General features: G+C 36.1%; 1 protein-coding gene across 7 annotated transcripts in view; it reads right to left on the bottom strand.

Moving 5' to 3' along the window:
* Positions 1–27,279, bottom strand: part of PARD3B (par-3 family cell polarity regulator beta) — a 981,548-nt gene that overhangs the window by 355,943 nt on the left and 598,326 nt on the right. For all 7 annotated transcript variants that reach the window (XM_049106749.1, XM_049106751.1, XM_049106755.1 and 4 more), the window contains one exon: positions 24,254–24,369. In XM_049106749.1, coding sequence (XP_048962706.1) covers positions 24,254–24,369 — 116 coding nt within the window. The remainder of the gene's footprint in view (positions 1–24,253; positions 24,370–27,279) is intronic.

The raw sequence follows: 27,279 nt of genomic DNA, 5'->3' as shown, positions 1-27,279 counted from the left end.
CCATTTTCTACTCTGTATCATGCTGATTTGTTGGCAACTTCAAAGAAGGGAAAGATAATATTTTATTCATCTTTACATGATAAACCATTACAAATTACAAAAGTCCTCAAAGATTAGTTGTATGGGAGTCTCTCTTTTCTAAAATCTATGGCAGGGAAAAGACTATATGTGTGAGTTCTCTTTTAGGAAGATTATCTGTGAATTTTTGGGATCTATCAGGAATGGATTATTTCTACTACTCACACTATGAAAACACTCATGTTTCTTAGACACTTGATAAATATTTCTATTACCAGCAAGACATTGATACTGACTAAACCACAGGGAAAAAGGGGGCACAGGCTATCCAATGAATCACATAATAAGCAATTATTATACACTACTAACCAGCAAAACAACACACCAATATTTTCACTATTTATGAATGTACATTTCCACAAAGTGATTCTATCCTTAATGGGGGATAAGGTAGAAGGAACCAAAAACTTACCAACTTACATATGTCAGAAATCATGCTAAGCATTTTAACACATGTTATCTCATTAATCCTTATAAATGCTCTATGAGTTGGGCATTAGTATCTTCACTTTACAGAGGGGGGAACTGAGGCTCAGTAGGATTATGTCACAAAGTTAGCAAGTAGGGCAGTTGGAATCTGATGATTTCCTGATTTCAAAGCACAAATTCCTTCTACTATGTGAGGCTGAGAGGTAATATTTTGCTAATGGCTTTACCATCAAGTAGTATATATTTCACTAGTCACCACTATCTGCTAAAGTAGATTTTATAACAAACTACATGAAAGAGTACATGATGTCTCTTACAAATGGTTACTGATGCTCTCAGAAGACACAGTTGTCCAAAATTGATTCGAGGCTCATATACCTGGAAATTGTTACCAAGAAGAGGTACAGACTATTGTTCAGATGATGTCAGAGCAGTGGGAAGGGAAAAAAAGAAACAAATCCAAGTGACATAATGGAGAACTTACTGCTTGAACATAGAAATGAAGTAATAGAGAGAACCACAAAAAGCAGTGTGTAGTCTTGTGACTGAGGGATGACATAACTAGAAAGAAGATGGAGGGAAAATGGTGTCTTGAAATAGTAGAAGCAGCATGGAGTGCCCTGGGACTCATATCTCCCATTTCCACCCCATTCCCCCCAACCCCTGGCTTTTTAATACAACTTAAGACAGGAGTTAACTTTTTTGGCAGACAAAGTAGGTACTGTCAACTAAGATCCTGAAGTGTTTTTTGTATTAACTGCTGTTAAGCCAGGTCTTTGTCCAACAAAGATCTATGGAGAGGCAATAGTGTGCTGGGCATCATGCTAGGCACTGGGACTATGGAAGTGAACAAGGCAGTCTGAGCCTGGAACCAGCAGGGTTTCCATCACACAGTAATCACAAATACAGTGAAGGGTATTAGTAAATCTTCCCGCTCAAAGCTGCCTTCAGCTCTCACCTTGACAGATCTAATAACCCCCTGGTTGATCTTTGAGATTCTGCACTTACTCCCTATAATCTATTTTCCACACAGAAGCTAGGAGAGTCCTTTTAAAATAATAAACAAAACAAAAATCTTATCACAACAGTCCCATGCCGAGAGCCTCCCAGTAGCTTCCGATTACATTTAGAAGGAAACCTAAAATCTCATGAGAGCCTTCAAGCCCTGCCTGAGCTGTCCCTGAGGGCCCTCCAACCTCATTCAGCACAGCTCTCCCCTTGCTTAGCATACTTCACCCATTCTGGCCTCTCTGCAGTTCCCCAAACATGCTGGGCACAGCCCTCTTCAGAGCTTTGGGACATGCTCTTCCTCCTGACTGTAGTGCCATTCTTCCAGATAGCCACACAGCTCACAGTCCTCCTTCATTCACATCTCCACCTTCATCACCTCCTCAGAGAGGTCTTCCTGGCCTCCTTACCCATGGTAGGGCTTCCAACTCTAGCTCTCCATTGCTATCTCCTCAGCCTGCTTCAGTTTTCTACAAAGCGCTCATCACTCCTTGACATCTTCTCCACTAGAACTTAAGCTCTATGTGGACAATGGGCTTTGTTTTGTTCACCATTTTGTCCCCAGGGTCTAGAACAGTGCCTAAGACATAGTAGGTACTCAGTACATATTTGCTGAATTAAAGAAGGATAATTAGGGAACCTCAAGAGTAGACTAACCCTAATTTATAGATTGGGTCTAACTGAGGGCCTGAAGTTGAGACCAGAAGATATATAGGGAAGTGTGAGGATGATGTCTGGACAGAGGAAACATGAAAGCTCCCAAACAGGTCCCATACATAGAACCCAAAGGTCTTCCATAGAGCTGGCGCACTCAGTGTGGGAGGGAGGTGGGTGAGAGACCAGAAGTAGAAAGAGGTCAGTTGTGGAGGAACCCAAAAGCACATTAATGAATTTTATCTTTAACCTCAAGGCAATGGGATCCTGTTAAGGGCTTTTTAGCAAGGAAGTGGCATGATCGGATTTGTGTTTTAAAAAGATCACCCAGACTGGAGTGTGGAAAATGAGCCGGATGGGAGTAAGGCAGGAGGCAGATGTGATTTTTTTTTTTTAACCCAAGTACAGGAATTTACATTTATCCCTATTAAATTTAATCTTCTGAATTGCAGCTCATCAGTTCTCCCCGTTGAGATCTTTCTGAATCCTGATTCTGTCATCCAATGCATTAGCAAACTGCAGAGCTGTGTGTCACCTACACATTTGACAAGTAAGCCTGCTATATCCAAGTCATGTGCAGGGCTTACGTTATTGAACACCATCCCGGCTCTCTTCCTGGCACTTCTGCACATGCCTGTGAGAGGGCCAGCTGGGCAGAAACCTACTCTCCCATCACTCAACATTGTTTCTTCTTGTAAAGTTAACTGGCCAGCCAGGAACTGAGATCAAGATCTAGTAACCTGAGCTACTTGGGGTTTATATTTGAGTTTCTCTTTGAGCTTATGGACTTTACACTAGGACAGCAACCCATTTTATTCTTGCATGTATTAATTTTGGCACCTGGTTTCTGGCTAGGGATTGTATAGCTGCTTCTGTTCCTGGCTACAGTAAGTGCTATCAAAAGATTTCTCTTCTGGCATGAATTGAAGTATATAATACTGTCTATATTTCTGCCCAGAATTGACTATCATCTGCTTAATATGCAAACTGTGCAAAACCAGGGCTACGAGCATGTAATAGATTTTGAAAAGTTGTCATCCAGATTCATTGTTTATTAGGGGATATTAACTTTGGAGGTTTATATGCTGCCTCTCCAACTCCGAGAATACAACTTCCCTTAAGTGGGATGCACAGAGGTCTATACACACTCTAATGAACTGATCTGGTATTTTATACTGATCTATTAGATAAGCTCATTTAAATCAGGCTCCTTTTTTTGCAGAATAGATGATTACACATACATATTAAATATCCACTATCTTTTGGGAAGTTGTTCAGGTATATTAAGAATCTTGAACAAGGTTGAGCTAATAGAAAACATTAATAGGATAAAGGATGGAAAGTTGATAGACCCAGAGTCCAAAGTGACTTCACAGGCAGCAATTTTTAAATCTCTTTTCCTTAGACCAGGGATTTCTTTGGAGGCCTCAGAGACTGTTGACGAAGGAAGGGAAAGTGAATCATCCCACCCTACCACCTTTCCCTTCTCCTCTTGCCCCCTGATTCGTATAATAAATATTCTTGCTGTAAAAATTAAAAAGAGATTTGGAAAATTAGTTTAAAATTACTTGGGTATGAATTACTTATTTAATAGATATTGGCTGATTTCTTTTTAGCAATCTTTGTGAATACCTAGAAATTCCTGTGAATTGGAATAAAAATCCCCAAATAACTGTTTTCAAATGTAGTGATTTTTTTTATGACTTCTAAATGTAACAATTAGTAAAATCAGCATAGGGTTACATTTCAGGGATATTCAAACATTTATTAATTTCAAATTTCTGGCTTCATTTTCATATTTCAGAGTCAATAATTTTTTTCATGTCTTGGATACTTTGGTAGATTCTGGTAAGTCTCACAGGCTCTAGGCCCTGTGCCTACAGCAAATAACAGGGAAAAAAAATCCTTGCCTGCTCAACCAGAGAAATTTTTTCAATAACTCAGAATGTGAAACTATAAATTTAAAACTACTGCTTTAGGTCATTAAGAAGAAAGAAAATAATATTTTGTTGTTGTTCCATCTGGATTATATCGTTCCTAAATGTTGTGCCTTCACTAATTCTCTTGTTTGAAATGGCATCATCATTATCCTAAACACTCTGACTCTTTGCCCTCTGCTCCAACATAATTATTATTAGTCTAAAAAAAATAAATATTATTAGTCAAGCTTGACTTTGGCCACTGATAGGGAATCAGGTCATTGCTTTCTTACCGTTTTTCTATGAATTGTACATTTCTATTAATATAGGATTGGAATAATAGTCTCTAAAGATGAAGATCTAAAAGAACCTAGAAATTCTGCTCAACTCATACAAGGCCCTCTTTGCACTTCTGTATACTAGAGAGATGAGAAGCTTATCACCTTATTGGCTGGCTGACCTAGTGTCACCAACAACTTCATTCTCCTCGTCAATGAGATAAATAAAATTGAAGTTTCCTGGTCAGCACTCCTTATACAATGTTGGGTTTCCTGGTATAAAGGGAAGAATTTAACATACACTATGACTACTTTTTTCTTTTTGCCTGGAACACGGAAATGATTGTTGAAGGTAACAGCACTGGACACTGACATAACAAATATGAGGACAAGAGAAAGAAAATCAAGAATGGCAGAGAGGAAAAAGAAAGGAGCTTAAGTCTTTGATGGCTCCACTGGGCCACTGAGTTGGCCCTATTCTGATTTCATGTTATACATGATGATAAACTCCTGTTTATTATACCACTGTTGGTATAGTCATTGGAGCATTGCAGTGGAATGTGCTCCTGTTTAATATTATTTCAACTGGTAAAGAATAACTTTCTGTATTGACCTGAAATCCATTAACACACATATCATTTTGCCCATAAATATTCTTATTCTGTCTTCTAGGTGATAGTCCTCAATAATAGGAAATCAGTCAATACACTCTACACTTTTTTTTTTCCTTTTCTGAGTCAAATATCCCTAGTTCTTTCTACCATGAAGAGAATTACCTGATTTTTAATTCTACTTTAAAATTATTTTACTGCTGCCAGTTGATTTTATTGCATTTTCAAATGTAATACATACTTGTGTTAGAAAATTTAAAAAGTAGCAGAAGGTGTAAATAAGATTAAAATTATCCTTGCTAAGAGAAAAACTGATGTTAACATTTTGCTGCATTTCCTTCCATCGTTTATATATGGATATATTTCCTTTACATCATTTATATATGTACATGCATACATTTATACACTAATATATCTGTATACTGTTCTCAACTGATGCTTTATCATTAACATTTTTCATGTCATTAAATAATCTCAAGATTTTTATTGGTTGCATAATAGTCTATTTTATCTATTAGATCAATAGTCTATAATTTCACAAACCCTCTAATTGCTGGGAAATTAAGTTCATGATAGTGAAAAATCCTTAAACTTATATCTTGATTGAATCTGATTTTTTTGGTAGGATAATTCTTCAAAATGGAATTACTGGATAAAAAGATAGAAATAATGCTAAGATTCTTTATGTTGGTGCCTTATGCAATTATTACATTGCCTTGCAGTAAAGTAGCATCAATTTAAATATTGGACAAGCATGTACTGTGATACTGAGACATGTATATTTCAGCATCTGCCAGTGTTTGCCAATATAGTTTCTCAATTGTCTTATTAACTTGTGAGCTTGAATATATTTCATATACCTTAGCCAATTCAATTTCTTTTTTGGTGATCCAAGCATATATTTTTTCAATTCTGTATTGAAATATTTTCTAATAACTACTAAGAGCTCCTCATATATTAAAGATATTCTTTGTCAAGTATTTTATAATTATTCCCTTTATTCTTGTGAACAACAAAGAACACGTGGATAATAGGGAGTGATTATTAAAGTAGTGTCTCTTAATCCTATTTTAAGAACGCGAAGGTTCTAAATTAATTAACATTTCAGGATGTGGATTTAAAAAGGAACAATGTAATCCAAAGTGAACTTGTAGGATCATCTCTTAATTTTACCTATATTATCCATAGCTAATGTCTTCTCCAACATAAGAAAAAATATTTTCTCTTTTCACTCAAATAGGCTTCTTTAAGTATTTCTCTTATATACCAGCATTTTATTTTCAAAATGAAACTTCTCAAACATCCTTAGAAAAGTACATGGTAATGATATATTGAACACCTGTTTAAGATTATCACCTTTAAAAAAAGATTATCACCTTTTACTGATATTCCTAAATCCATTAATGATGAAGCATATCATCAGTTTTTTCAGTGGGGGTGGATGATTAGACTGAGCTATCTTTAGAAATTCTTGCCCTTGATGACCTTATGACCTCATTTTCAATATAACAACATCTCTAAAATATGGCTTGGTCATGGATGAGCACTTTAAGTACTTTTTATAAAGGAATACAGATTTATATATTTAAGGGGTTAGTTAATTTAGCCCATTTAAGAGTTAACTTATACTATCCATCAATATCAAGGAGCTACATTGGACATTATACAAATCAAGTTACATGAATATAGGGCTTTTTAACGTTCCTCATTTGTCTTAGCATACTAAGCTAGATTGCACTTGTATTAATAAATTCTTTGATTAAACCTAAATACAAAAATTGCTTTGTGGATAAAAATGTGCATAAATTATGAAGCTGTAATGGGTGAATCTGTACCAAGTATTTAAACTATGTAGAACATTTTTTAATTAATTTTGAGTCATGTTCTTTAATTTAGGATTTTTTGGCATCACTTCAGGATATTTGCCATGACAACTAATACTGTGTGACCCAAGGTGAGCAAAATCTCTGAATATTCAGCTTATACAATATTTGTCACAACTCACATGCAATCCAATTGCTCTATAGTAATGTAATTCAATTTCATGTTGCTGCAGGTAAAAGCAAGCAGTTCAAGCATGTTTTGAATGTAATTCCCATAGTACTAGGTTTATGCACAAACTACACTATTGCTCTTCACACAGATTTATAGAAAATGAAAATGGGATTAATTGATAAAAACGCAGATTTGTTGTAAAATATCAACTTTTTAAAATTTTATAAATGAAAGGAAAAATGTTTTTATAAATTAAAATTAAATATAAATAAAATATATATACTTCTGGAGATAAAACTTAGAGAAAAAAAAAAACAACGAAAAGGAAGATAAAAAGGAATAAAAAGGGAAAAGAATGCCAGTATAGAAAACTACAAAGGGCTGCAAACAATCTGATCTAATTAACCCTCTCTGGCAGTGCAAGTGAATTCACATGATCTAAATCAATTATGTCAAGTGATTGCCTAATTTATTCATAGACTCCTCCAATTAGGAAATAAAGCACATAGCCCTTTTTCTTCAAGTTTTAAACAACTGCTTTCACTTTTTTCTATTCAAGGCCCTTCTACATCTCTGGAGTTTGACTCTTTCCTTATATCTGTTCATTTTTATGAACCTTCTCCAAACATTTTCAAATGAATAAAACTAGACTGGGTAAGTGGATATGAATGTAGAGTGTTATATTTGGCACCCTCCTGAAATATCTTTACCCCTACCCTATGTTGCTGTCCAAACCATTTATTTGCACTTTCATTCATTTATCCTTTAATTATTTGTTTGCACTTTTATTCAACTATTCAAACTTCTGATGTGAAAAAAGGGGACCCGCCTACTTTGTAAGATCAGCCAAATTAATCACTGAGATCAACGGGTGGCTGAGATTGCAGCCAGATTGCTCTGACATTACCCGTCCACACCAGCCATCCTGGGTTTGTTCAGCACCTGCACGTCCTAAGCAGTGAGTGGGGCGCTAAAGAAGTAGAAGGCAAGGCCTTGTAGGGGCCTGCATCCTGATTAGAGTGGGAAAAAAATTCTCTCCCAGCAGGACCCCAAAAGTGTGTGCAATTCTGTACTAGAAATAGTGACCCCAGTGATAAAACTGCTTTAGGAATTCAGAGAAAAAGCTTGAAAAAATGACAGCCCCCTGGAACAGGAAAGACTTAAGCAGGTACTGAATGAAAGAATTTAAGTAGGAGAAGGATGAGTCTTCAATTTGTAGAGTTAAGACTGGGATATTAATAAAAGCCTCACTTGAAAACAGAGAAGCATCCAAGTTAAATGTACCCGAGTTCAAATCCTGACTCCACCACTTAATAGCTGACACCTCACACAAGCCAATACATCATCTGTAAAATGGCAGTGGAATGGCAGTGCAAAAACTCATGCTGGGTATCCGCAAGTGCTCAAACCATATTGGTTACTACTATTACAGTTGCTAATGCTTTCCCTCTTCCTCCTATTCTAAATTAACAGCCATCATCACTGTCTTGAACTCGGGAGCTGAAGTGTTTCATCTTTTTACCACGTGTAGAGGGAAGTCAGTGGTTTCTAGGTACTGACCGCTCAGCACTGCAGCAGAGGTTATTTTATGAGCAAGTGCTATCCTGCATACCGCATGCAGTTAGGCACATTCCGCCATCAGAAGTTCATTCCTGCCTTATTACAGTACAGCCTGTTCTTTCATGCTGCTCTGCAGTCAATTCCTACTTATCTAGTGGCTGTGGACACTTCTCTACCTCTTCCCAGCATTGCTCTACATGTCCCAGCGGGCTGGTGACCCTTCCCTCATCCTACTCTGGCTGGTGCACATCACCTTCAAACCTCACAGACACAACTTCTCTTTGCCGAGGACACTCCCCAGAGCAGGAGTTCTAGATATGGTCTGTACTCAAGGTTTCTGTGATCAAATGCGCTTCGGAAAAGCTGCCTATATTATAGCTTGAAGACCTATGGAGACTCTTAAAATCTGTCAATCTCTCAATAAAACATGCTAAAGATTGTAAGCAATCTTGTATTTAAGAAGCCTATTTAACTCAGCTTCTTCCAGATTTGCTTGACCATTCTTTACTATATCATTCAAGTCACTGCTATGACATCTCATCTATTTTCAATTATATTTCATGCTCGTCTACTTTCATATTAACGAACACATTCTTCATTCTTTGATAAGGTTTCATTACTAGCCTATAGCTAGAGGACTTGCCCACTTGTGATTTTTGGCTCACCTTTCTGAGTACAGAGATTATTCACCTGGCATCTACTGATTTATTAAGTCTAGAGATAGGAAATCTTTGATGTAACTTAGTTTGCACTCAATTTGGATGCTACAATCATTTTGCCACCAAATTTATTAATTATTAATTTTCAAAGACTTTATTTATTTATTCATGACAGACACACAGAGAGAGGCAGAAGGAGAAGTGGGGAGCCTGATATAGGATGATCCCAGGACCCTGGGATCATGACCTGAGCCAAAGGCAGATGCTCAGCCACTGAGCCACCCAGGTGCCCCTTGTAAATGGGCTAAATGTTTTCCAACTTATTGGTATACTCTTGTTTTACTTTTAAGGGATTTTGGCTGGAACCTCTACAGGCTCTCATGATTCTTTCAAGACAATCCTTAAGTGCTTGGGGATTATGCCAGTTAGTTTCTGGATCAGCAGAGGGTAGATCAGCTATTCCCAGCTCACCTGGAACCATCACTCTTGATTAGTCAATTTCCAATTTGATCTCTGTTTTAATTTTCACTCTAATTTTAATACTTTCTTTGAGTAGAATTCCCAGTAACCTTTTCTTATGAACACTGGAAACCAAGTGGGTATTGAATATTAACCTTTCTAGTCATGTTTCCACTCTCCACAATTTGTAGAAGTTTCTGCTTGTTATACTGAATAGCTTTGGCCAGTCTCTCTCTCTTTTTTTTAATATCTGGATATTTGTATCTCTTAATCCCCTTCACATACTTCACAAATCCTCTCACCCTTCTTCCCTTTGGCAACTGCTAGTTCATTTTCTGTATTATGAGTCTGGTAGTTTTATTTTACTTTATTTTTTTACATTCTACAAATAAGTAAAATCATGGTATTTGTCTGACTTACTTCACTTAGCATAATACCCTCTAGGTCCATCTATGTTGTCACAAAAAGCAAGATTTCATTACAAAAATTTTATTGTGGCTGAGTAATATTCTCTATCTATCTATCTATCTATCTATCTCCACCTATCTACATATACCACACTTTCTTAATCCATTCATCTATCAACAGGCACTCAGGGTGCTTCCATATCTTGGCTATTGTAAATAATGCTGCAATAAATATAAAGGTACATATATATGTTTTAAAATTTGTATTTTTCATTTGCTTTGGGTAAATACACATTAGTGGAATTACTGGATCATACTCTAGATCTCTTTTTAATTTTGTTGAATTTCCATACTTTTTTCCATACCCACTAACACTGCATGAGGGTTCCTTTTTCTCCACACCCTTGCCAACACTTGTTTCTTATCTTTTTGACAGTAGTCATTTTGACTGGTGTGAGATGATATCTCATTGCGGTTTTGATTAGCATTTCCCTGATGATAAGTGATGCTGAGCATCCTTTCATGTGTCTGTTGGCCATCTGTGAGTCTTCTTTGGGAAAATGTCTATCTATTCGGATCCTCTGTCCATTTTTTAATTGATTTGTTTTTTGGTATTGAATTGTATAAGTTCTTTACATAGTTTGCATATTAACCTCTTATTGGTTGTGCCATTTGCTAACATCTTCCATTTAGCAGGTTGATTTTTTGTTTTGTTGATAGCTTACTTTGCTCTGCAAAAGCTTTTTATTATGGTACAGTCCCAATAGTTTATCTTTTGTTTTCCTTGCCTGAGGAGACATAACCATAAAAATGTTCCTAAAGTAATGTTCAGGATAAGTGCCTATGTTTTCTTTTAGGGCTTTTAAAGTTTCAGGTCTTACATTTAGGTCATTACTCAATTTTGCATTTATTTTTGTGAATGGTGTAAGTGGTCCATTTATTGAAGAGACTGTCCTTTCCCCATTGTATATTCTCTCCTCTTTCATAGATTAATTGACCATGGAAGCTTCGGCTTAAATATGGGCTCCCCATCCTGTTTCATTGATTTATGTATCTTTTTGTGCCAGTACCATACTGTTTTGATTACTACAGCTTTATAGTATTATCTTCAAATCTGGGATTGTGACACCCTCAGTTTTGTTCTTTTTTCCTCAAGATTACTTTGGCTCCTTAGAATCTTCCACATAAACTTTAGGATTATTTGATCTAGTTCTGTGAAAAATGCAATTGGAATTTTGATAAGGATTGCAATGAATTTGTAGATTGCTTTAGGTAGTATGGACATTTTAATAATTCTTCTAATCCATGAACATGGTATATCTTTCCATTTGTGTCATCTTTAATTTCTTTCATTGATGTCTTATAAATGTCAGGATATAGGCCTTCACATCTTGGTTAAATTTATTTCTAGGCATTTTATTTCCCTTCCAGTATCCTTTTTCACTTGATTTATTATTACCAGGTACATCCCTAATCTCTCAAACTTTGTTCATGAGACTATTTCTAATAGAGGTAACCTACAGAAATAACATATAGTTGTTATCACTGATTATGTATCAATTATTTAGAACATTACCTGGTAAAGAGAAAGCACTGAATAAATACTTGTATAAGGAAGAAAGGGAGAGAGGGAAGGAGGGAGGTAAGAATAGATGGATAAACTTTACAAGAGATTGAAGTTATTTTTCCAAGTGTTTAACAACATTTCAGTCTTATAAAAAAATAGACTAGGTTTTTTTGGTGCTGCCAGGCTGTGTATACTAATATATTCTGAATCAGCCCAAATCACTGTATATAAAGTATAATACTGTAAGTGTTCTAATGAAGAGTAAAAATAAATAGATAAATAAATGTGTGTGTGTGTGTGTGTGTGTGTGTGTGTGTATAAGACTGACTTACCCTGGATTAAGCAGTTTTTATGGTAAGTCTGAGCTCTGGCTTTGCCTCTGGTTCATGTTTAGCTAGACATTTCTCTAACCATTTAATGAAATTCACAGATGTATTAATTAATATGTACTTTGGAGTGGATAACATACTTAGCTTTAGGAAATTAAAAGCAAAATATCTATTTTCCCCTATGAGCAAGAGTTGAGATTTGACCTTTAATGTAGAATAACATTTTACTTTCAAAATATGATATTTAATTTAGAAATTTTTGGACTTACAGAGGAAATGCTCAGATGGTTCACAATAGAAAATGCACAGTCAAAAATATATGAAAAATGTTTAGCCACAGAAGTAATTTTAAATGTAAAATAAAAATGCCCCTGTTAAGTCTATAAAATTGGTGAAGATGAAAAAAAAATGACTTCCAGATTCTTCCATATACCACTAATAAGTACAAAATTGCTTTTCTGGAGGGCAAGTAGTCATATACATCAAAAGCCTTAAATATTTAAATAATATTTTGCAAGAAATTATAAAGAAATTAATAATGATAAAATAATCATGATTGTTTACAAAAGTTTATGTACTTTCAGGCTCAATTCATTGCTATTTCCCAAGAGTGAAGAATTGGAAATGACTCTCATGGCCAAATAATGTATTCGGCAGATAAATCAAGCTACATTTATTCAAGAGCAGACCTTACAATTAAAAAATATTATAGAAGCAAAGACATAGAGAATAGTAGTCATATCAGTTTGTTCTAAAAGGACACAAATTTAAAAGCACATGTTTAGTACAATGACTTTTGGAAAAAATAGAGTATAAAAATATGAATATGTATATATGAGAATAAAAATACACAAGACTAAAAATACTTTTTAAAAAAACTGCAGCTGTACCTAAAGATGAGATAGTTATACCTCCCTATAGCAGTTTTAATCTCTATCAAAAGTTTTGCTAATAACCAGTCATTGCTAATAATGCTAATAATCATTCTGAACACTACATAGAAGAGATAATTATAAAACTGCCAAACCTCATCTAACGTGTATATTTTATGCAATATGTTGTTACACTATTTAATTGTATATTTATATATAATATTTTCAGCTAACAAAATCTCACTTTAAAACCACTAAAATGGATTTGGTTCATATTTGCAAGAAAAATGTAAGTGTTTTGTTTCATTGTTTGAAGGGTGTTCTTAGCTTCATATTTATGAAGATGTCCTTATTTTAGTACAAAAGTTCTTCAAAAAGGAATGCAGAATTTCATTTCAATATAAACAATGGATTTGAAAACAAAGGCAAATAAGAAAAAGTTCATTTTTGGCTTTAAAATGCTTGAACATCTCTGAGACATAGAGGCTTGGCTGAGGTACAAAATATAAAGAAGAAAGCACTTTGTGGACTAATGCAAAATTTAATTTCAGTTCTAAAGGACAAGACAGTTCCTCCATTGATCAAGCTTTCTTATCAGAGCACAAATAATACTGTAAATAGAGGCTAATTTAAGAAAGATCTGCATGGGTTATTGGCATAATATCATTAGTTATGTTTCAATTACAAGTATTTCCAAACTTTATTGTTTTCTTTATATCTCTTGTGTGATAATAGAGCTTTGGGTTCTTCTTCCAGACACTGATTTTGTAAATTCTCTACATATTCCACCAAGCAATACCCCAATTTAAGAAGATATGAGTGTTGTGCAAAACCACATGGTAACAGTTGACACCATTTGTGACCTAGCGATTGAATTAAGGATCTACACACAAAACCCACAGGCTTCTTCAGATTCTCAAAATATTTACTTGAGGTGAATTAACCAACATCAACAGGCCAAGTCTATCACCAATTATAAGAAAAATGTGTAGGAGATGTACAGGCTCACTTGTGACGCTACCACTAACATTAACTTCTCCATGATTGATACTGTTACTAAATAGCATCGAATGCCTTATGTCTTAGGCTTCAGGTTAAGTATTTGTATATCAAAAGGGATGCTTCATGCTTCGAAGATTTTTTTTTTCTGGGTAGGGACATATAAGAGAGTTGTGTTTCTTAGACATTTGTTCAAAAATGGTAAATGAGAGCATCTGTGTTCAAGGTATCTGTGAGCACCTGCTTGTTGGAAAGTGTATGAGAGTGGTGGCCTGGAATGTGCCACACACAACTTTCAGACAAGTCTAAAATATAAAAGAACGGCCTATCTCAGAAATATTGCTGCTCAGTCCCTGACCACCATAATAAGGTAAATACCGCAATAAAGTAAGTTAAATGAACGTTTTAGTTTGCGAGTGCATAAAAAGTTATGTTTATACTATAATCTATTAAGTGTGCAATAGCATTATGTCTAAAAAAAAGTCCCTTAATTAAAAAATACTTCATTGCTAAAAAATGCTACCCATTATTTGAGCTTTCAGCAAATTGTAATCACTGATCACAGATCACCATAACAAATACAAAAAGAAAAAGCTTGAAGTATAGTGAGAATTACCAAAATGTGACACAGAGACACAAAGTGATCAAATGCTGTTGGAAAAATGGGTCTGATGGACTTGCTCAACTCTGGGTTGCCACAAAACTTCCATTTGTAAAAAAACAACAGTATATGCAAAGTGCAACAAAGCAAAGTGCAATGAAATGAGGTATTCCTGTAGTATAGAAGTACACTTTCTACACAAAAGGCACTGTTTTCCAATTAATAGTAATAATGAACATAAAGTGCAAATTATTCTTGAAAATACTTTTTTAGGGATTGCAAATAACGCAGGAAAAAAGCACATATACAGACTTACAGGAACAGAAGCATGTTCTTCACATACAGAAGAGTTTTGTGCATTTGCTTTCAACCCAAATAGTTATTCTAATTGCTTTTAAATGGAATCTGCATTATTCTTCTATATCTAATATAATGATCTAGTTACATTACAGAGATAGAAAAGTGATCTATATCTCTATGATTCAGTTTATGTTAATACTAGTCTTTGATATATTTTCATTCTTAAATGTGACAATTATCTAAAATTTAATTATATGTTACGTTTTAGTTGACCCAAATATTGATTTTCTTCGTGTTTAGAAAGAGGCCTGCTTTGGATGGCATTGCTGTTACTGTATGTGAAATCAGTTATTGTAAGTTCTCCTTACTTGTTCTTCTTTTCTCATCAGTGACATCTCTTAGAAATCAGCCTGAGTCTTGATAAATAATTTCTGTAAATTCACTTAACACCTAGCCACCCACTTCATTTATAACCTGTATGGTTAACTATATAAGCATATTAAGATGCACTAAGGAAAAAAGGAAAGAACTTATATCCTTTACCCAACGCTGAAAAGTAAACTATGGTCCCTTTTCTGCGATTCTGGTGAATTTTGAATTTCTATTTCTACTTTTTTCCTTGCACTCCAAATATGCCACAAACAAGGATTCATTTTTCTGTTATTATCTTCATAGATTTCAAAGCTTGTAAATATGGTGAATCTTCTGGTGTGGCCATCATCACCTGATATGTTTGGGGTGCAGATTCAATTTCAAACAGATTTTAGGGTTTTTTTAAAAAAAAATTTATTTATTTATTTATTTATTTATTTATTTATTTATTTATTTGAGAGAGAGAGAGAGAGAGAGCGCACGCAAAAGCGACGGGAGGGGCAGAGGAAGAGGGAGAGAGACAAGCAGATTACCTGCTGAGCAGAGAGCCAATGTGGGGCCAGATCTCAAGACCCTGGGATCATGACATGAGCTGAACTCAGACGCTTAACTGAAGGAGCCACCCAAGTGCCCCCAGATTTGAGTTTTTCGTAGCAGCCATGAAAATATCTGAGGAGGGCTCTCATATGCTTCCTAAGCCATCTCTCTTCCAGGCAAGATATCTTTCTTTCAACTGTTTTATATCAGACATGGTTTCTAGGCCCATTATCATATCTGGATGCATTCCACCCTGTTTTTGTCTCTATTAAAATATCGTACCCAGAATTGTTTTAATTTTTTTTAATTTTTTAATTTTTTTTATTTATGATAGTCACAGAGAGAGAGAGAGAGAGAGGCAGAGACACAGGCAGAGGGAGAAGCAGGCTCCATGCACCAGGAGCCTGATGTGGGATTCGATCCCGGGTCTCCAGGATTGCGCCCTGGGCCAAAGGCAGGCGCCAAACCGCTGCGCCACCCAGGGATCCCCGTACCCAGAATTAAATACAGTACTATAGATGTGTTATGATGAGGCCAGAGTACAGTGAAACTCTCATCTTCCTTGATCTGGCAACACAGAACCACCTCTGAGGTTGGCCATATCAGGCAATCAGCTAAAACATAGGGCATCCTCAGTCACCGTTATTATACCAGTTTCCTAAATCCTGTACTTGGACAATTGATTTCTTTGAACCTGACTTCATGACATCACCTTTATGTTTCATCACCCTCTCTAAAGTAGACTCACCTCTCCCCAGTCTTCATCTCTATCTGGATTTGGCTTCAGAGAAATCACTTCTATCTGAAGTCTTCTGATTTTTTTTACTTGGGTAAGGCTCTCTCATCTATTTACCCAACGTGCATGAAAACACCACAGGAGAGGAGCTTTAGTCTTCTTCACCCAGGATATGGCCTGGGATATAGTGAATAGCCAACAAATGCCTGGGAGATGGATGAGTCATTCTTTGTTAAATTCTGCCTTGAGTTCTGGAGAAATCAGCTGAATGCTAATTCTGTCAGTCTCATATATTACCCAATTCTCTGAGGCAGCATCTACTGAAACTTTGGTAAGAATGCCTTTCGTACCACCCTCATTCAAGTTACACACCACCACTCTTCATCAAATTCTGTTCAGAATGTAAGGAGAAGCTCCCAGGACCCAGTCCTATATGTTATATTGTTCCTTTCAAGATGACTATGAGTCTTAATTAGCACAACTTTAGAATGGACATTCTCATGCTTTTACCTACTCTCCTGTATGATTTGGCCTGTAAGTTTCTTAAAAAAAATTTTTTTTAAAGATTTTATTTATTCATGAGAGACACAAATTGAGAAGCAGAGACATAGGCAGAGGAAGAATCAGGCTTCCTGCAGGGAGCCTGACGTGGGACTCGATCAGGATCAGGCCCTGGGCTGAAGGCGGCACCAAACCGCTGAGCCGTTTCAATAAAAAATTGACATACTGTTAGAAAGATCAAAGTGAACTATCATATTTTCCTGAATTAGGTCTAGAAGTACATTCAAAAAGAAAAGGAGACATCAGTTGTTTCTGAGATCCTTCTCATGGAGGTTGTATGACCACTTTTTCTTTTTCTTTTCATTTCACAAACATGGATATTCTTTGTGGATCAGTGTTGGGATCAGTAGTTTCACTAGTCATTTCTGGAATTCATCAGAATTGGGAAATTGATAATTTGCTTCCTGTTCTCCAGTGTGAGGTGTGTACTTTTCATAATTTCTCATGATCAGGGACACTGTTCTAGAAGCATGATGCTTTTAGTGTGCAGGAATATAAACTGCCTCCTTCCATTCGCTGGCAGCCATGCTTTTCCCGTTTGAACATCATTCTCTTATGTGCATGAAGATAAAATTAACACAGGAACCGGGTGGCTCTGCGTTCCACCTGACAGCTGTTAGGTGCTCTAAACAATGGGCCCCTCACACACTTTCTTTTTCGTGTTCTAAAAATAGCCTGGCTGTCTAACTCTTACAGGTTTTTCGAGCTTCAAGCAGCTGTTCAGCTCTTCCTGCATTTATTCTTTTAGACGACTGCTACTCTCTCCCATTTTCCTTTTTCTTTTTAACCATTTGCTTTTTTCTCTTCCTCTCTTCTACATACCCAAGGTTATCAGTAAGTTCCTGAAGCAGCCACACTGGTATCTTCACCCTTCTCCCTTTTGTTCCTCTTGGAGATAAGTTATCATCATCATGCCAGAATTTCCTTTTGGGAATCTTTCCTTAACTCTTGGGTTTTCCTTTCCTGTTAGACTTTCAATCTAGATACATGCAGCAAACACCATTTCTCATATTTTCTCCTGAAGCATCAGTGTTTTATTATTTTTTTATTTAAATTCAATTTAATGAACATATATTACATTATTAGTTTCAGAGGTAGAATTTAGTGATTCATGAGTTGCAGTATAATAACCAGAGCTCATCACATCCTGTGCCCCCCTTAATGCCCATCCTTAGTTGCATCCCCCCCACCCCCAGAAACCCTCAGTTTCCTAGAGTTTAGATCTCTTATGGTTTGCCTCCCTGTTTTCATCTTATTTTATTTTTCCTTCCCTTCCCCTATGTTCATTTGTTTTGTTTCTTAAATTCCACATATGAGTGAAATCATATGGTGTTTGTCTTTCTCTGATTGACTTATTTCACTTAGCATAATGCTCTCTAGTTCCCTGCATGTTGTTGCAAATGGCAAGATTTCATTCTTTTTAATTGAAGCTTCAGTGTTGAAGGTACACAATATGCACTCCATAAACATTTGTTTAATGGATGATAAACATTATCTGCAATTCCTTAATTTTGACTTCCTAAAGCTTAGGACATACACCTGACTATGTCCTGGTACTCTTCCCTCGTCTTTCACAGGTAGTTAATGGATATTTTCTGTTAGCGTTACCATTAATTCCTCCTTACCAACCAAGTTTGTTTTTGTTTTTTCTTTTAATGAGTCAGTTTTATCTTACACAACACCATGCAGCTCTCACTATCATCAGAGATGTTGCTTATTGATGGACAATGAGGACGATCCATTGATATACATGCAAATTTACATTAAGATATCTATTAATAGATTACATGGCATACATAATATATATTAACTGATAAACCAGCATCACAATTATCTGAACAGATGATTTTATAAATATTCTATGTATTTACTGTTCAGGATTTTTGTCTTATTGCAAAGAATGCATATGGAAATACCTTACTCTACAAAAAAAAAAAAAAATTTGTGTGTGTGTGTGTGTGTGTGTGTGGCAGTGGGCATCCTGTCATGCAGGCCTTAAGGATTTGGAGGAGGCTTTGGAGAGTCTTGACTCTCCACCCCACCTCTGGGCACCTACAGATACAGGCCAGGCAGCTAGCCTTGTGAAGAAGGGGGAACAGAGACTGTCCTGAGTCCCTGTGAACACTTGCACATGCATGCCAAAAAATCATTTTAAGGAGAAAATATTAGAAGAGTGGGGCTAATTAACTTTTTTGCATGCCCATCTTTGCTCAAATACTAGAGACACCTAACTTCTCCAAGAGGAGCGTCTGACGTGTATGAGGGGGTTATATTCAAAACATGACCTAAGTATTTATTTACCTTTGTTGATCCTAGAAATCAGTTTATTTATAATTTCCTTCAATTGTGGGCATCTACAAACATTTTCCATCTTAAGAAAAGTCAGAAAAAGCAACTAACAGAAAAATAAAATTGCTGAACTATAGATCTTAGAGTCATCCAAGGTGCATGAACTTTTTTAAGAGACTGTGGGACATGGAATGTTAACGATCTTCATTGTCAGGGAACTTCCTAAACTTTTGTCTGAATGCCTCATGCATCACTTGAAGCTCATTTCCTCTCATTGAACAGAGGCAGGACAGCTGGCCAGCAGCTTCCATCTGTGCTGTCTTCAGTCTTCTCTAACTATGTTACAGAACACCCTTCTGAAATGGGAGAAGGCCAATTTGAAACAAAAGTGAAAACTCTCAAACACACACACACACACACACACACACACAAAATCCAAAACAACTAACAAAAACTTTGTGGGGAACAGCATTTTAAACTGAACTTTGAATAGGCCTATAGATTAGGTCAAGGGATGGGCCAAAATACTGAAGCGCTGTCCCTTGAATAATTCAGATTAATTCTTAAATAGTATTACAGGGTCATAAAACACCAGGCTTGGAAATTAAAGATGTTTAGGTCTCATCAAAAAGTCTTTGAATGTAACTCTCTGGCATGTTGCCAAAAGGGCAGCTCTTTGGGGGAAAACCCTATGCCAAAGGCCAAAGAGGCAGCTGTGTTATTCAGCTCCTGAGAGCTTCCAACTCAACACCCACACAAGCTCAATTATGAGCAAATTAAAGGGATCCAGACTGAACATAGTAATTCTGGTAATTTAAATAAATAGAGGAAAGTCTACAATTAGTAGGAAAAGATTGATTTTCTGGAAAACCCAGAAAATGACACCCTAACCCCTCTGAATAAGCATAGTTACATCCAATTATTTAAAAATAAATTTCCTTCTATTCATCATTTTAATCATTTCTGATCCGTCTTAAGGTGGCCACATGCATGCCAGCAAAAGTATTCACAATATTGAGGCAGAATAACCTAAAAAAAATCTATAATGGATATATAGGAATTAATGACACTGAATCAAATTGTAAGTTTTATACCTACATTTTAGAGAACATAGATAATATACTATTCATTTCTACCTTGTTTTGAGTACAGAGAAAATTTGAGGGTTATTCAGAAAGAACAAAGACTGAATATTGTGGAATCTGTTACCAAAACTCATTATATTAATAAAGGACAAAATACACAGAATGGTCATTCTGTATAGATCCTTAAAACTTACTTAAAAAAATTCAGCATCCATTACTGATTAAACACAATAAGCAAGTAAACTTTTTAAGAAGCTAGGGATACAAGGACACTTATGAAACTTGATAAAAACATTTCTTCTATTAAGAACCATCAATGAAGTCATAATTAATGGACACATGCATGTGTGTGCACACACACAGTGGAAGCATTCTTGTTTAATCTTTAAATTCATTTTGATGAGCTGACCTAAAGTTCATATGGGAGTAAATGTATATGAAGAGCCAGAGAGATTTTACAAAAGAAGAAAAATCAGAGGAAGTGTTTCCTGTAAGTTATCAAAATACACTGTAATAGCATGATAATATAAATAGGGTGACATTGGCATGGAAGAGACAAATATATCAATAGAATTTGTCTAGAAACTGACCCATGTACGTAAGGAAATTTAGTATTCAATGTTATTGCATTCTGCTTTAATGGGGAAAGGATATAAAAGTCAAGAAATGTTCTTAATAATTTGCCTATTATCCTGAATAAACATTTTTTCACCTCACACACCATGGATAAATATATTATAGATTGGAAACATTTTTTTAAAAGCCTTTAGAAGTACTAGAAGAAAATAATGTGATAAGTATAACACCTAAAAGTCATGAAGGAAAAGATGGAAATTTTTTACCATGAGACTAAAATCTTCATAGTAAAGGATATCATAATCAAACTAAGAAGATAAATAATGGATTGTGACAAATTGTTTGCAATTATATAACATCTTTTTTTTTAAAGATGATTTATTTATTTACTGTAGGTAGTGAGACAGAGAGAGCGCGCATACACATGCCTGCGTTTGTGCATGCCTATGTATAAGAGTTGCGGGGAGAGGCAGAGGGAGAGAATCTTCAAGCAGACTTCTCATTGAGCAGGAAGCCTGACATGGGGCTAGATCTCCCAGCCTGAAAGATCATGACCTGAGTCAAAACCAAGAATTGGAGGCTTAACCAACTGAGCAACCCAATGCCCCCATTACAACATTCTAAAGATAAAAAATTAAGAAATCGATTTTTTTGGCAAATGATATAAATAAGCAAATCACAGAATGTGAAATACAAATAGATACCCTAAAAAAAAAACCTCAAACCAAAAAAATACCCAAACTCTCAATCCCAAATTTAGTCAAAAGGCGGAAAGTCAATTGTAAATCCAGATTCATTCACATAACAGCATACAACTATTATAAAAAAAACACAACACATGATATAGACATATGTACATAGATGGTGCAACAAATAGAGTGCTACGTACATAGCAAACTATTTTTAAATCATATTTGTATCTGAGGATAAGAATGCTTCCCCCCCATTCAAGTGCTGTCTTTTGAAATGAGTGAAATTAAATAAATGGAACTCACTCACCTTTAAAATAATTTGTACATAATATGCAAGTTAAAATGCTACCTTAGACTCAGCAACAAAAATGAAATAAAAACAAAGGTACTATTAATGGGGACCATTAGCCTTCAAAGAGTCCTGCAGACTTTGTATAGAAGAACTATCCAACATAAAATACTAGATAAATAAAAGGTTTTATTTTTCAAAATTTTGAACCATATGAAATTGCTCTTTTCCCAGGTCCAAAATGCTTTTTATCAAAAGCATTAATTTGATATTCAGCCTAAATACCTTAAGGTGGGTTGATTGATGGCTGATTTTTCCCTTTTTGAAAATGGGATCTTGATCCTGCTATCCTTATAAGCATAGCTACTATCCTTTTTAGTAAACATATTATTTCCTTATGTTGGCCCACTGCTACTTACAGAAAATAAAACAAATTAACAATATTCTTTTCACCTAACCAAACAGGAAAGACACTTTGAAATGTTTACCATTCTGGTATCATCTGAGTTTATGCACTAAGAAAACCAACAGATTTATTGAGCTCCCTCAATTGTCTAGGGGACAAGGGTTCAGAATGGTTCTAGAATGCTGACCCTCGGTGCCCTCTGCAAGACTCTTAGCTTTAAACTGGCATTTTCTGAAAGAGACCAAACTTGGATCGTATATGAAATGTTTTTATACCATATTTTACCACTTCTGCTGTACAGTATATTTAAGCCAAAGCTTTGGCACTCATGTCCTAAAGAAAATAGCTTATGACCTCTACCTAGTGACCTAAATTGAACAAACATTCCTATCGTCATTTATGGTAGAAGTACAACAGAATGCAATCAGTGACTGCTATTATACATATTTTGGAAGGGCTATTTCAATGTAAAAAAAGAAAACTTCTCAAAAACAAGTTTTCAGTAACAAACAAAAAAACCCCAGAAGTACATTTCTGGGTTGTACATTGTTTCTGGATATGCCTTGGGTTTTATTTGTACGAATTGGACAGCAATTTTTCTTTCTTAAACTGAATGCCATTTTTTTTTCTTTTGCAGAGATTTTTTTGAAACTGTATTGCTGGTCACTTTTTGTTTTAATTAAATGAGGAAAATAGTAATATATTCTTGCCCTAAATTAAGAGATTTTTATCTGTTTATTTTCTTCAGAGAAGTTGGGAAGACAGAACAAAAAATATTTATCAAGCACTTTATAAAAATAAATTGTTCCTCAAATTTTTAGTAATAGCCTAGGTCACTGTCATACAATATTCCTTTGGTTTATCAAAGGTTCACACTGGGGAAAATCCCCTTTTCTGACTAGTGCTTAGACTTTCTATCCCTCTCTTGCTTTGGGTGATCAGAGCAAATGTATCCTAGTAATCTAGTTAATTTATAGAAAATAGAATCAACTTCTCTTGTTTCATCATGATTGAACATTTTTTTTAACTCCTGTAAATGAGTTAGCGATAAGCACTATTTATCAGATTGTTTTGTGGAGCATACGGTTTTGATTATTCTCTATTCTTGTTGCTACTAATGAAATATGCAATACATCTCAAGAGAAAACATTTGCAAAGCATGGCCTGTGAGCACCCAGCAGCAATGAATATTTGCTGAGGATTTATTTTGTGCAGTTTTCACCTTTCTCTCATAGTCCTCTCTCTCCTCACAATCTTTCTCCAACAGCCCATGAGAGCACAGCGATGTGCTTGGGTGTCTGAGATGTCCTCTGGGGTCCCCCATTCTAGGACCTGGAGAACAGTTTCCAAGGGCCCTTGCTCTGCCCTAGCAGCCGAAAGTCATACAGAAATTCCCCAAAGAGCTAAGAAGAGAACCTCGATGAAGTTGTTCAGGCATGGATTCAGGGTACCTTGACACCCTCAATCTGACAAACTCAAGGACCCTTTACCCCTCTTGTGTTAACAGGATCTGGAGATGGGCATTTAAAGAGAGAAACCTTCCCATTGGTGCCATCCCTATCCATTGCACACCGAGATGAGAAAACCCGTGGAAGAGGATTCAGTTAATTGTATTATCTTCCCAGGCCCCGCAGAGGCTATGTACAGGAGAACTGCAAAGACAGTAGCAGAGGTGAGAGTACAAATATAAAGGCAGGCGAGTTACCGATGCTTATGGCATTCAGATCATCTGGAAGGAATAATCACATTTTTCTGACCTATATGGACCACCTTATAAAAATGTCATTTACCTCTCATTTAAAAGGGGGTAATTACAATTAAATGTGGGAGAGGAGACAGGAAGATGGGATGACCAACATCCCCTCCTCCAGGCTTGGGCAGACTTTGCCCCCTACGGTTGGAGCTGAGGAAACAAAGGGAGGACATTCAGGAAGATAGATGGGCTGGCTGGAGCGCTGACCTGGATGTCACTCACCCTCACTTACCAAGGTCCATGCTCTTTGAGGCTTTCAGATTCATTGATTCGGGCTGCCTGGCCGGTGTCACAGATCTGAAGTGGATGTGCTGATCTGGAAAATATACTGCCGAATCCACCCCAGAGCTGTGGAAAGAAGCCATATGCCGTATTTAGATTTAGAATGATTTTTTTTTCTCTTTTCGTAAAGGAAGCAGTTCTCATTTTGAACCCAGCCCCTCGTTGTTCCCTCTCTAGCTCCCAACCATGTATTATCAACCGATTCTTGAATCTCAGGTTGCTTTTATGAGATGTAGCAACTCTATTTTTATGTATTTTATCACACTCTACAATTTAAATAAAATATTCTCTGGCTAATATCATGTTTTCCTCTTCACTGATTTCTGCTAATTGGGATCCTGCTGTACAATATATAACTTCAAATGGGAAAGCCGAGCCTGGAAAGAACTGGCACTTCAAAGGAGGTCACCAGATATTCGCAGAGCCTAAAAGCGGGGTTAAGAGATTTCTGAGGGCTAAGCATGCCCTTTCTTTCAAAACAAGTGAAAGGCTTATATCCTTCAGAGAAAACCATCTTGCTGAAAGACTGCTGGCTGCAGTGGCTTGGTCTTCAATTTTATTTAGGCCTATTTCCTAAAAGTAATGTTAATACTGAGAAAATATTCTGCTCATTAATAATATGAAAAGGAAATAACATCAAAAGCACAGTTGACAGTTTAGACACCAGATACATTAAATACCCATTATAGGCTTCCTAGTACTTGTAGTCAATCTCAGAGAATTCTATTTCTGCTAAATATTTTATTTATTCTGCTTGAGGATGGAGGAGATTATACAAGGGAATTATAGACAATGCCTTATTTCTTGGTCTAGAAATAAATCATATTTATAAATTTCATAAATTAAATTACAGCTGCTTTCTCCCTTGATATTCTCATATATTTAGAAAGTTAATATGGTGGCTCATTTCAGCATAACTTTATTCGAGTTTTAAATTCAGTGAAACTCAAATCAAGTATCTGATAAATCTGAAAGTACTGAAGTAGAGGTTTTCAAACAGTTGGGATTTGACACTATAAACAATAGAGCAACAATAAAAAGAATGAACTCTTACGAATGAGAATCCTTCTAAAATGTATAGGGGATCTTAATTTCTTAGCCAAATATACCAAAATAAGTTTAATCTTTTCTTGAAACCCATTAGTTATGCACATTCAATACTGCCTTGCAGCAATATTAAAATTAAAATGCAGCAATAATAATATTGCTGAGTGAATAAATGAACTTCCATTATTGTAATACAGCAAGTGGCTCAAGGAAGTACCCATGACAGGTGGCAGCAGAGTGCAGAGCTCAAGAGCCCAGATGCCAGAGCAAGCCTGGCTTTGCTCCTGTCTAGCTGTGAGACCCACGTACGTTACTGAACCTCTCTGTGCTTCAATTTCCTCATGCATAAAATGGGTATAACCACACTCCCTACTTCACGGGGTTGTTAAGAGATAAAATGAGTTTGTAAAGTAAAAATATAAAGATTTGTAAAGTAAAGGGCATAGATTCTGGAACAGAGTAAGTGCCAGTAGAAGAATTTAGGAAATAACTAAGCAAGTAAATAAGTAGACTTGCATTTGTTTCCCAAATGATCATACATTTTTGCTTTGCGAGTCCTTGATAGGATTTCTCAGGTTTCTTTCTTTCTCTGCTTTTGTCCAAGTCTCAGTAGACCCGTGACTAAGAGCCCCCTCTTCTATTTATTTTTAATTTTTTCCCTTTTTTCTAAGAAAATATTATTTTTTTAAGACTTTATTTATTTATTCGTGAGAGACACACACAGAGAGAGAGGCAGAGACATAGGCAGAGGGAGAAGCAGGCTCCATGCAGGGAGCCCGATGTGGGACTGGATCCTGGGTCTCCAGGATCACACCCGGGGCTGAACCGCTAAACCGCTGAGCCACCCGGGCTGCCCAATATTATTTATTTTTAACTGTGGTAAGCTTGACACAATGTTTTATTAGTGTCAAGTATACAGTATAGTGACTCCAACAAGTTTATACCTCATGTTATGTTCATCACAAGTGTGGCTGAGGGTACTGTGTTGTGATGGTTAGGAGCCTGCACTTCAGAGCAATGTGCCAGGGTGTGTGGCCTCTGTGTACTAGTATGTACAGTAGACAGTATTAGAATGTGTAGAGTCGTAAGAAATAAAGATAACAGTATATGCTAACAGTAGTATCTAGAACACAAGGAGAGCTTAATAAAAGTGAGCTGGTAATTCTTTTATTACTGTAGGTTAGAAAGGGCCTGAGATAGTCTTCAGTGAAGAAATGGTACATAGTTTCATGAAAATTTCTCAAGAAATTCAAATCTACTCTTTATAAAGCTTTTCTTTTTTTCCTTTTTTTTTTGACTTCTTTGCTGGTATCTGACTTCTATTTTCATAGATAAAAACCACTGGCATATATAAAGTATATTAGATGTGGTAACTAGTGATGACAAATATGCCAATTGTGAGCAAAAATCCTTACACCACCAGTGTTACTGACACTGGCCTGGTGTAACAATAACACTCCAATTGTTTCGGCCCATTTTAAAGAAGAATTCTGAGAGGCTACTGTGAACATGAGCTTCCCCCCTGAGCCTTGCTGTTTTGGAAGCACTTGCCTTTAAATGTGTTATTCGACCTTTATTTGCACTTAGTTTTACATCCTTTGATCTCTTGTGATGATGTGGTTTTAGTGTCAGAAAGACTCATGGCCTTCACAGAATCCGAGAATTTAAGAGCCGGAAGGCATTAAAGGTCACCTCATCTAACTCTTCATCTTATAGATAAGATACGGAGGCCCAAAGAGGAGGCTGATGTTCCAAGGTCACACAGTTGGCCAGTGGCAAAGTGAGGGCCAGGACTGTGGTTTCTTAACATTGTCTTTCTCAGAGCCATAAAAGTTGTGGCTAAAATGGTGGCCAGCCTGGGGTACAAGTGGGCTGATACTGACTCTATAGAAATCAAAAGTTTCCCTTTTTGTGCAGATTCATTTATTC

Source organism: Canis lupus, chromosome 37 (assembly GCF_003254725.2).
Source record: "Canis lupus dingo isolate Sandy chromosome 37, ASM325472v2, whole genome shotgun sequence".
NCBI classification, from domain to species: Eukaryota; Metazoa; Chordata; class Mammalia; order Carnivora; family Canidae; genus Canis; species Canis lupus.
The sequence above is the reverse complement of the archived record's forward strand: the minus strand, read 5'-3'. Positions and strand labels throughout refer to the sequence as shown.